We start from the raw sequence: 12,416 nt of genomic DNA, 5'->3' as shown, positions 1-12,416 counted from the left end.
AAAGAGAAATAAGAGAGTAGATAAGATAACCACTCAAGCAGAGCATTTTAACTTTTCACTACTACAAATCTATATTAAAATCTTTACATGTCTATCACATGATGTATAAAACTAGTGACATAATTGTGTGGTTTATTTAGATTAGATATCTTGTCTTGTTGTTGGACTCCACTCCACTTCACTCCTCATCATTGTACAAAATTCTTCATAGTTAATTCTACCATCCTGAGATACCACAATATCATAGCAAGTCAATAAATTTGATGTAGCTAAAAAACAGGCAGCTAGCAATCGGAGCTAATGGACGAAAGATTAGACGGCTCATATTTCAAATTCGTGTTTTGAATCATATTCGTGAGGTTAGAATGTGAGACGTCCAATCTTCATCTCACAGAATATTATCTTGCTACAAGTCAATACAAATTAATTATGGATTTTAAGTAGCTGAAAACGGAAAAGTTAGCAATCAGAGCCGATGGATGAAAGATTGAGCGACTCATATTTCAAATTCATGTTTTTTAAATTGATTTGCAAGGTCAGAAAGCAAGTCGTCCAATCTTCATCCGACAGCTCTGACATGACAATAAACTATAATGTAACTTCTAAGTCAAAAGTTGAGAATATAATATATTGAAGAAGGGTAATTGAAGATAGAAATACTTGCTTACTATTGTTATTAATTATCCGAATATTGAGCTGAGTCTTTGTAATCCTGCCAACAATTCCTCATATGTGATTGAAGATAGAAATATTGAGCCGAATCTCTTCTGGAAAGAACTGCACTTTCTATTGGTTTATCAGAAGCATCTCTACCTTCTTTAAGCCAAGGATGCTCTAATAATAGATACAATACATAGGAATCAATTAGTAAAAAAATTACAAAACATTAGCGAAAGAAAATTCATAAGGATAACGAACCGATGTTGCCAGTCAACAGTAATACTAAGTATACTAACATTTGCGATTAAAAATAAAGTCAATAGTTATTGCATTGGAAAATATTATACAGACAATGTTTTAAGTTTCAAGTACTTGGTGAGGCGAAAACAATAAAATTTACCTACCTAGAACCTGAGAAGCTGTGATACGTTTGTTTGGATCTTGTATAAGCATCTTGCTAACAAGGTCCTTAGCACAGTTTGATATGATTGGCCATGGAAGACTTTCAAAGTCAATACGACCTTGCAATATGGCATCAAATATTCCTTTTTCCGTCTCTAAAACAAGTATTTTAGGGAAAACTATCAAGCTTAGTACACGGTAATTATTATTCCATAATGAATACACCGATGAACCAGTTGATTTTACCTGCCCAAAATGGAGGCACACCAGAAAGTAAGACATACAATATAACTCCTGCACTCCATATATCTATTTCCTTCCCATATTTACGACGTAGAACTTCTGGCGCAACATAATAAGCACTTCCAACTATATCCTGATATACCTTTCCTTTGAATAAATAATCAGAAAAGTTTAAGTGTGTATATTCTAAAAGGAAGACAATCCTTCTCTTTAATACGATAAATCCTCTGATCAAAAGACAAGTAGTTGCACACAACATACTACATATGCATTTCAATGACATTATCATGTGTGCCATATAGTTGCAGAGAAATACATATGAGAATCTATACATGGATTGTCATGGAACTAATATAAGGAAATTGCAATGATACCAACACTAGCAAACCACTTTGAAGTTCAAGAGTTTTATGAAACCGGATAATACAAATCTTGTAATCTATGGAATAAATGAAATGATAGATTCTGCCATTCTGGTTCATTTAATTAGGATGGCCTTACGAATACATTTAATCTATCAATAAAGAAAGACCGATGAATGGATAAAAATCTTACCTTCTTCAATGAAAACCGACAAACCGAAATCAGCGGCCTTGATAGTTGCCTTATCATCCTTACTAGACAACAAGAAATTTTCTGGCTTCAAATCTCTATGCATCACACCCATAAAATGACAAATATGAACAACATTAACAATTTGTCTAAAAATTGAAGCTGCATCTCTTTCACTATATTTCCCTTTGGCAATAATCGTATCATAAAGTTCACCACCAGCACAAAGTTCCATAACAACATGAACTGAATTTTCATCCTCATAAGCACCTTTAAACTCAACAATATTTGGTTGTCCACTCATATGCTGCATGATTTGAATCTCCCTCTTTATTTCTTCCTTATCAGGTTCACTAACAAGATTCCTCTTAGAAATTGATTTGCAAGCATATTTCAATCCAGTTGAATTCTCAGTACAAAGGTAAGTCACGCCAAATTGTCCTCTTCCTAATTCTTTCCCAAGTGTGTAAATTTGTTTCACATCTTCAAATTGTTTACCTGGAATTGTGTTTGTATCTGACCTTTTAACAGTTGGTTTTGGACTTGGTGCATGTTTATCTGGTAATTGGTAAGGTTGTTGAAAAGGGGGTTTTGATTGCTTCACAAATGGTTCATGATTCTTGTTATTATGATCGTAGCAGTGATTGTGATTGGGATTTTTATTTTGATTGTGCTTACCAGAAACACCAACATGTCTATGTTTTGGTTCTAATTCTTTTCTGCTCAGACAAACACCCATGATTATAGCACAAAATCAGAAGGATGGGATTTTTATCAGATGCAAGATCAAAGCTTCAAAAAGATCAAGTAAAAGTGTGAAAAGGGAAAGAAAAAAAACAGATAAAATTCAACAAAATTATGCAGATTTATAACTAAAAATCAAAGCTTTGGATCAAAAAATGAACAAAAATATGCAGTGTGAAGAAAGTTTTTTATTTTTTTCTTGGGTGTGAAGAAACCAAAGAATGAAACTTGCTATAGAAGGGTTTCTGAGGAAGGGATCAAAATTTGTGATTAATTTAAGGTGGCCAAGAGAAAAAGTTTGAAGTATGAATGGAATTAACAAAAAAGGAAAGAATAGGCAACCTTGAACCGAGTGAAATGTTAGATTTGGATTCATATGTCAGAATATGTTTTTAAAATGTTTGAGGTTGTATAAAACAATGCTGTGGTAGGACATTAATATCATTACAGGAGAATCCAAGAGAAGCTTCATTTTTTTCTCAGGTAGATCCACTACTCCTACACTAGCCCATTTGATCCATGTGTAGAAAAAGAACAAAAATCATTTAACCTAACAACTTTATTAATGTTTCAGTCAAAAAGAAAAAAACTTCATTCATGTTTTAACATTATTTTTTTTTTTTGAATCGGATATCCTCTGTGTACAACCACAAAACTAATTCTTTTGAGTCGGATAAATATTGTTTAATTATTACCATTAGCACAATAAAACACTTTAAATTGTTTACCAACATAGAATGGTGTATAAATATTGCATATACGAATACTCTTTTTTAAAAAAAGTTACATATGGATATTAGGCAAATGCTAACATGTGCTCTTAGCATATAAGACAACCACTCAAGCAGAGCATTTTAATTTTTCACTACCACAAATGTATATTAGAATCTTTACATGCTTATCATATGATTTAAAAAAAAATTTGGAAGCCCTTTCTCACAAACTAAAGAAGTTTAATATTTTTCACTTGCTGGTCTTGGTTGTAGGTACCCAAACTAGTGACATAATTTTGTGCTTTATTTAGAATAGCTTGCCTTGTTGTTGGACTCCACTCCTCATCATTGTACAAAATTCTTCATAGTTAATTCTACCATCCTGAGATACCACAACATCATAGCAAGTCATTAAAAACCGATCTTGGATTTGATGTAGCTAAAAAATTGTGCAGCTAGCAATCGGAGCTAATGGATGAAAGATTAGACGGCTCATATTTCAAATTAGTGCTTTGAATCTGATTTGCGAGGTAAGAATGTGAGACGTCCAATCTTTATCCAACATCTCTGATTTGAGGTTTACAGATTGCACCAATTTTATACTAAAGCAAATACAGGTAAAAGAAACATAGACTTACATTATCCGTATCAACTTCCGATATAATTTCCCTGATTGTTTCTTCGTCGCCCATACCATATTCTTTCATGGCTGTTTCCAGTTCATCTCTTGTAATAAAACTGTGATGGAATCAAACAAAAACAAGGATATATGTTCATTAAATTGATGATGAGTCTGTAATTAATGTACTTGTTTATCTAGGGAGAAAAAGGTTTCTTGTAATTGATCCTTGTTTTATTATTAAAACTTTTTAAAAAAAACAAACATGAAACATAGTTGACAGACATGGCAATAAACTATAGAACAAATTCTAAGTTAAAAGTTGAAAATATAACAGATTGAAGAAATAGTAATTGAAGATAGAAATGCTTACCCACTATTGTCTTTATCAAAATATTGGAAGGCCTTGTAAAGATGCTCATCTCTTTCTAACCTGTGTCTATGCATTGTTGCGGTGATGAATTCTATGTAGTCAATTGTTCCATTTCCATCTACATCAGCCTATATTTAAGCAAAGGATTATGGTTTTAGAGGAATTAACACACAGATTACACAACAAATCTTGTTAATCAGTAATGGCTTACAGCTTCCATAAGCTGCCGCACTTCCGCTTCAGTAAGCTTTGAGCCGAGTCTTTGCAATCCTGCCCTTAATTCCTCATATGTGATTGTACCACTTTTGTCAGTGTCCATGTTCGTAAACATTGCCTTCAAACCTTGGATCTCTTCTGAAGAAAGATTCTCAGCAATAACCTAAAAGAAACAATAGGTGAATATTTTTATATCTCAGTGTAAATTTATTGACTGAAACAGTCATTAGGCCTGTTTAGAGGCTTATTTGAGTTTATTTACTGACATAAACACTTGTGATACTGTTTAGGAGAGCTTATGGAAGTAGCTTATGACATGTTCATAATTAGTTTTCATCTTACTTCCATAAGCTCTCTGGGATAGCTTATGAAAACAACTTATACTAGCTTATATGAAAATAATGTGATTTTATTTCATCTTTTCGTGTATAGAAATAGCTTATACATAAGTCCTTATATGATAAGCGCTTATGCTATAAGTGTTTAATAAGTTGTTTATCTAAACATAGTTTGTCTTAAAATTAGCTTTTAATAATTTTTAGCTGTTGATCCACATAGAAAGCAGTAACAATATGTCATTTAATAAAATAAGTATAAAACAACACTCTCCTCTTCATTTAGATAGTGACTGGACTAACCTTGAGGGCGAGTTTTTTTAGTTTATTCATCGCTCTGAATTGCTTCATTCTGGAAAGGACTGCACTGTCTATTGGTTTGTCAGAAGCATTTCCACCTTCTTTAAGCCAAGGATGATCTAATAATCCATACAATACATATGAGTCAATTAGTAAAAAACTTACAAAACATTAGCCAATGAAAATTCATAAGGATAATGCAACGATGTTGTCAGTCGATAGTAACACAAACGTTTGCGATTATAAATAAATAAAAAAATCAATAGTAATTGCAATTGAAAATATTATACATAGTTCCATACACTGCTTTAAAATTTTCAAGTATTTGATGAGGCGAGAACAGACTAAAAGTTACCTACCTAGAACCTGAGAAGCTGTGATACGTTTCTTTGGATCTTGCATAAGCATCCTACTAACAAGATCCTTAGCACTGTTTGATATACTTGGCCATGGACGACTTTCAAAGTCAATATGACCTTGCAATATGGCATCAAATATTCCCTTTTCCGTCTCTAGAACAAGTATTTTAGGTAAAAGTCAGTCAAGCCTAGACAAGTAATTATCATTTCATAATGAAACGACTAATGAACCAGTTGATTTTACCTGCCCAAAATGGAGGCACACCACAAAGTAAGATGTACAATATAACTCCTGCACTCCATATATCTGTTTCCTTCCCATATTTACGGCGTAGAACTTCTGGCGCAACATAATAAGCACTGCCGACTATATCCCGATATACCTTTCCTGCGAATAAATAATCAGAAAAGTTTAAGTGTACATATTCTAAAAGGAAGACAATCCTGCTCTTTATTATGATAAATCCTCTGATCAAAAGACAAGTAGTTGCCAACATACTACATATGTTATGTGTGTCATATGGTTGCAGAAAAATCACATATGAGAATTTCTACATGGATTGTCATGGAACTAAAACAAGCAAATTGCAAATCACTTTAAAGTTCAAGAATTTTATGAAACCAGATAATACAAATAAATGGAATGACAGTTTCTGCCGTCTGGTTTATTTGATCAATCATGTCATGTTAGTCTTCCTAAGTTCTTAATTAGGATGGCCATACAAATCCATTTAATCTATCAACTTCATTCCCATCTTCATATCATTTCTGACAGTGAAAATGAATGGAAAATGATGGCAGCATTGACTTTCTTTATTTCCCTAAGTTCGATGTCATTCATTTTCTTTATCTCCCTAAGATTGATGCGTAATTTTTCATTAATTCAATGTGCATGCCCCTACTACATCACATGATGCAGCTGCAATATTGCGATCCGCAATTACAGCGCTGCAATTTCCGTGTTTCTGTGACAACCGGAGAATCCACATTGCAACACTACAATGCATTAGGTGCAACGGAGGATAAATTATAGTAAATTACTTTCCATGTTCATAACACAGCATAACCATTGTACTAAAGATCATGGAACAAAGTGGATGATAAAAATTGTTTACGAAGCGAAAAAGAAGGAAAAAAAAAAAAGCATAAATACTGTAATTTGTTTAACCGTAACTGTTGACAAACAGGGTATACTGATGACAATTATTGGCAATGCATTGCAGCTAAATTAAAATTTCAAGATTATGCTACAGTTCACATACTTCACATTCTATAATTCCCAAATGAATGAATGAATAAAAAATTATACCTTCTTCGATGAAAACCGACAAACCGAAATCAGTGGCCTTGATAGTTGCCTTATCATCCTTACTAGACAACAAGAAATTTTCTGGTTTCAAATCTCTATGCATCACACCCATAAAATGACAAATATGAACAACATTAACAATTTGTCTACAAATTGAAGCTGCAGCTCTTTCACTATACTTTCCCTTAGCAATAATCCTGTCAAAAAGTTCACCACCAGCACAAAGTTCCATTACAACATGAACTGAATTTTTATCCTCATAAGCACCTTTAAACTCAACAATATTTGGTTGTCCACTCATATGTTGCATGATTTGAATCTCCCTCTTTATATCTTCTTTATCAGATTTACTAACAAGTTTCCTCTTGGAAATTGATTTGCAAGCATATTTCAATCCAGTTGAATTCTCAGTACAAAGATAAGTCACACCAAATTGTCCTCTTCCTAATTCTTTCCCAAGTGTGTAAATTTGTTTCACATCTTCAAATTGTTTACCAAGAATTGCGTTTGTATTTGGTCTTTGAACAATTGGTTTTGGACTTCGGGGGGCATGTTTGTTTGGTGATTGGTAAGGTTGTTGAGAAGGGGTTTTTGATTGATTCACATAAGGTTCATGATTCTTGTGATTGTGATTATGATTGTGATTGTGATTATGATTATGATTATGATTGTGAATACCAGAAACACCAACGTGTCTATGATCTGGCTTTGATTCCTTTTTACTCAAACAACCACCCATGATTATAGCTCAAAATCAAAAACCAAAAAAATGAGATTTTTATAAGATACAAGAACAAATCTTCAAAGTTATTTAGTAAAGGTATGAAAAAGGAAAAAACCCAGATCAGAATTCAAAAAATTATGCAAATTTATAGCTAAAAATCAAAGCTTTAGATTAAAAATTGAACAAAAATATGCAGAGTGTGAAGAAGGTTTTTTGGTTTTCTGGATATGAAGAAACCGAAGTTTGAAACTTGATATAGAAGGGTTTGTGAGGAAAGGATCAAAAATTGTGAATAATTTAAGGTGGCTAAGAGAAAAAGTCTGAAGTATGAAATTATTAACAAAAAAGGAAGAACAAGCAAACCTTGAACTGAGTCAAATATGTTAGATTTGGATTCATGTGTCAGAATATGTTTTTAAAATGTTTGATGTTTTGTTGAAAACAATGTTGTGGAAGGACATTGACATTAATGTCCTTGCCAGAGAATCCGACAGAAGTTTCATTCTCATTTCTTACGTGGACACTAACCATTTGAGATAGAAATTCTATATGAATCATCTTGATAAATGACCAGATAGACTAGTAGTTAAAAAATAGTGACTTACTATTTATATCAATTTGATTAAAATAATGGAAAATAAATATGAAAATCGTATTGAACCTACATCTAACTAGTTGTTGGCTTATCTAAAAATATTGTCTATGTTCGATCACTTATAAAGATGGTCGGCCTCTGCTCTCACCCTTGATTTGATACATATAAAAAAATTGTCTGATATGCATATAAAAATGAGTTTATACCTTATAGTGAAGCTTGTATGATTAAATTTCATCACATCTCATTTGTTCCATTAATAAAACTTATTAATCCAATGATGAAAGGGTCGTCAAAGGATAAGCCACTAAATGTCTCATAATTTAACCAAAAGACTATATATCCAATTTTGTTTTAGTCCACACTTATTATAATAAATTAAGAAAGACTTTTATTAACGAGGGCCCTCGAGACACTCTTTAAACATCTCATATTTAGTAATTATTATTTTAAAAAGTTAACTATCACAATTTCTAATTCATTCAATACACAACTATTCATTAAAAACTTACTATCTGTCTCACAATTATTGTCTCTTTAACAATTCTTCTTTATTTCAAAATAATTGTCACTTTACAATACCAATGCAGCATTTATTATTTATTTCCCACTATTATACCCTTATTTATTTAATTTCATCCAACTTAACCACTCCACTAACTACAATTAATAAGGGTGTTTTAGTAAATGCTACTAATTTTACCATTGAAATCAACACAATTAATCATTTTCTTAATAATCGTGCACAGACCTTAAACGACAAATATTGTGAGACGGAGGGAGTACTATTTAAAGTGCTTAAAAAGTGTCTCAAGGGCACTCGTTAACATTTCCCATTAAGAAATGCTAGCAACACATTTTTTAACACACTCTTTAATTTGTTAAAATTCACAGGAGATCCACTAAATTTATATTAGACCCACATGATTTGGTGTGACTCATGTAAATTTATTTGATGGGACTCATGTTAATTTTAAACAATCAAATAGAATTTCTTAAAAAGTGTATGTTAAAATGTGTGTTACCAGTATTCTTCAAATAAATTATTATCTCAATTGATCACTTGTGCACTATATAGACTTGAACAAAAAAGCTTTGTTGACTTGAACAAAAACAATTTAATTTATGTTTTAGCTTTAAATTAAATTTCTTTAAAAAAAAACTTTAAATTAAATTGTTTTTTTATTTGTGCAACTAATTTGTCTCTTCCAATTATTTTCATATTCACTTATTTAAGGAAATACATTATGAACGTAAGGTTGGTAGAGTTTATAATATTATTCAAGGAAAATGGTTTGATTCGTTTTCTAGAGTTGCCAATATGAAATATTGTCTAATACGGTGTGGAAAATATAGTATGTACTTTAAGTTGTCTACTAAATATTTACTCAAAAAAAAAAAAAAAGTTGTCTGCTAAATACATAAGAAAATAAATAAAACTAATTTTTTTATTATTATGTTAGGTTATGAGTCAAAGATCAAAACTCACCGTCACTTGTTTAAAAGCCTCAAATCTCCTACCACTTAAACTAATGCATTATTGATTATTGGGAAGAATCAAATATTCTAAATATAGTTGTGTGTGTGAGTTTATAATGGCTTTGTCATTTCATCTATTAAAAAAAAAAAAAAAATAGTTTTAGTAAATATAGAAACTTTGTATAGTCATTTGTTAACATATTAAATAAAGTTGTGTATCAATTTCTTAAATATTTTAATAAGGATTTTGATTTAATTTTTTTTTTCAAACCAAAACTTCTATTTGTGATTAGTGTAATTATATTTTTTTTTTGTTCAAGAGTGTAATTATTATATTTTAGTAATTGTGTTTTTTTGTCATTATAATTGTTTTTGTATCTTTCTCACCACCTTATATAACGGGAGAAATAGCATGTAAATTAAGAAGGTGTGAATCCATGATCTACTCTGCTGACCGATTCAGAGATGCATCAACCACACTACACATATGAAACTATAATCTATTGGTATAAAAATAAAATAAAATTAAAAGAGCTCATCATCTTTTAGTTCTTAATTATTTATCTTAGTTTTAGTCTCATATAATGCTCAAAAAAAAATTCGGATTTAAGCCTCTTTTCTCGGTACACTTTGTGCCGAGAAGAATGCGGTTTATTTTTAATATATTTCATTTTGATTTCTTAAAATAAAATAAAAAAAATCTCAATTTTTTTATTTGTGTCTTTCTAATTTTTTCTATAACAATATACACTTTGTAAGTTATGTCTTGTATAATTAAATTCTTCCAACTCCTGGTGATGACAATTTCCTTTCTCCTTCAAATTTTGAAGAACTCCTAACTAGTAAAATTTTGCCTATAATTTAAGTTGCTTAAATTTTAAATTTATTTTTTTAAAATAAAGGACTCGGTGAAGCTACAACCTGTAGCATTTTGAAAGGATTCATAGCCTTAACCACAAGTTTCACAAAAGAAATTAAAATTTACAACTAGATAAAGACTCCTCCAATCACATGACATATTTGTAGATAAAATAATTAAGCCAATAAAATACTGATCATTTGGTTAATGATTGTGATCAGTGGCGTAGCCCTTCATTGGCAAGGGATAGTCTTGGCTACCTTAAAAAATATATTAATCTTTAATTGGTTGGTATAAATTTATATTCGACTATCCTAAATAATAAACATTGAGCTACCCCAAGCAAATTCAGTTGCCGAAAACTAGCATAAACAAATTAAGTGGATATTGAGTTTCTTACAAATAACCTATTTGTTTACATTGAAAAAGACATTATTAATCAATTTAGTAAACGATCAAATATAGATAAAATTGGCTTCTTGAAATGCATTTTACCCAAAAAAAAATTAAATAGCTATTGTCAATTTTTATCCTTTGTTGTTGCTTTAGTTTACATTTCATATAAGTAAAAATTATTGTCATTTTTTTTTCATGTATTGATTAATTTTCAGATTAAATTTGTTTTTAGTCTTTACAACACTTGCGATTTTTGAGTTATGTTTCTAAGATTTTGTTCGATTTTAGTCTTTTGTTAGAGATTAAAAACAAGAATAAAAACACTTTTTTTTTTGTAAAATTTTAAAAAATCGAGACAAAAATTGAATAAATTTTTTGTAAGGACTAAACTTAAAAAAATATAATTTATGAGACTAAAAACATTTTTATCCTTAAATTTAATATATTCGTTTTAAAAGTATTTTATTGTTCCTTTATATTTGACCCCTGCATAAATTTTATGCTAGCTTCGCCGGTGATTGTGATGATGTCATGTGAAGTACTAGGACCCATGTGACACGTAAATCAGGAAAACGTGTGTACGTACCAGCAACTCAACTCAAACTCATGAAGAAAACGTACCACGACGACCAAGACCAACTTTGCTAAATGGCAAGAACATTGATTTAATCACACATTTCTTGTAGAATTAAATTAAATAATGAATACTAGTTTTAAATAATAGCTGTTTGAGACTACATAGAGTTGTTCGTTTATTAATTCATTGTATAAAAAAAATATTTGACCTAAGAAAACATATAGTGAATAATTAAACGAAATCGTAAATTCATGAAAAGAGTGATATATAATTTGGGGGGTTTGGTAGAATGACATAAATATGAGAGTTAAAAAGAGGCTATGAATGGATTTAACATCTCCAACATTAGTTGCATCTTACGATACTAATCAACACTTTTTTAGTTCAGATGCACATTATATTATATGAAACTCTCAAATAAAAGAAGGGACTTAACAGTGAAGTTAACCCTAGTTTGCATGTAATGATTCAGTGTTTTCTTTCGGTAGGATTCTAAATGTGGAGTTCGTGGTATTGATTTTACGTGCCACTATCTGATTCGTCTTGTTCTTACTATGAGTGGGTGGTGAAACATTTTCTCTATTGAACTTTTAACTAGGGCCTGTTTGGGGGCCTTTGAACGGAATTTTTTGTATGTTCCTTGATTTTCCATTTTTTAATCTTTTTATGGAGTTGGCTACTTTGCTTGGTCCATCCTGTATTTGGTTTTGGTCACTTTGAGGGTGAAGGTTTTCTTTCTTGTTATTTTGGTGATGTTGTTAGCCTTTTAATCCGGTGGTGTTAGTGATGCTCTTTTTTTTTGTGGTTGGGTTTTTTGGTCACCTTATGTGTTCCATTCTCTTTGTGTATTTGTTATCTTCTATAAATATATATATATTTGCCATTAAAAAAAAAAAAAAAAAAAGTAGCAAATTAACCAAAACCACGTTTGCAATGGCAATGTCAATGACCTTACAATTAT

At 30.8% G+C, this 12,416-nt stretch overlaps 2 protein-coding genes across 2 annotated transcripts; both read right to left on the bottom strand.

Annotated features, from left to right (window-relative positions):
• Window positions 1–25: 25 nt before the first annotated feature.
• On the bottom strand, window positions 26–3,203 carry LOC25494954 (calcium-dependent protein kinase). The gene is made up of 5 exons (XM_013598939.3): window positions 1,861–3,203; window positions 1,309–1,452; window positions 1,065–1,217; window positions 669–834; window positions 26–225 (listed from the first exon to the last, which is right to left on the bottom strand). Exons 1-4 carry the CDS (start codon window positions 2,594–2,596, stop codon window positions 677–679), a joined length of 1,191 nt encoding a protein of 396 aa, XP_013454393.1. The 5' UTR covers window positions 2,597–3,203; the 3' UTR covers window positions 26–225; window positions 669–676.
• Window positions 3,204–3,397: 194 nt separating this feature from the next.
• Window positions 3,398–7,969, bottom strand: LOC11428849 (calcium-dependent protein kinase 2). Its single transcript, XM_003617499.4, has 8 exons — window positions 6,826–7,969; window positions 5,761–5,904; window positions 5,517–5,669; window positions 5,161–5,276; window positions 4,518–4,685; window positions 4,307–4,434; window positions 3,953–4,052; window positions 3,398–3,696 (listed from the first exon to the last, which is right to left on the bottom strand). The coding sequence occupies exons 1-8, from the start codon at window positions 7,562–7,564 to the stop codon at window positions 3,622–3,624; spliced, it is 1,623 nt and encodes a 540-aa protein (XP_003617547.2). The 5' UTR covers window positions 7,565–7,969; the 3' UTR covers window positions 3,398–3,621.
• Between the last annotated feature and the right edge of the window lie 4,447 nt (window positions 7,970–12,416).

Source organism: Medicago truncatula, chromosome 5 (assembly GCF_003473485.1).
Source record: "Medicago truncatula cultivar Jemalong A17 chromosome 5, MtrunA17r5.0-ANR, whole genome shotgun sequence".
Classification (NCBI taxonomy): Eukaryota; Viridiplantae; Streptophyta; class Magnoliopsida; order Fabales; family Fabaceae; genus Medicago; species Medicago truncatula.
The sequence above is the reverse complement of the archived record's forward strand: the minus strand, read 5'-3'. Positions and strand labels throughout refer to the sequence as shown.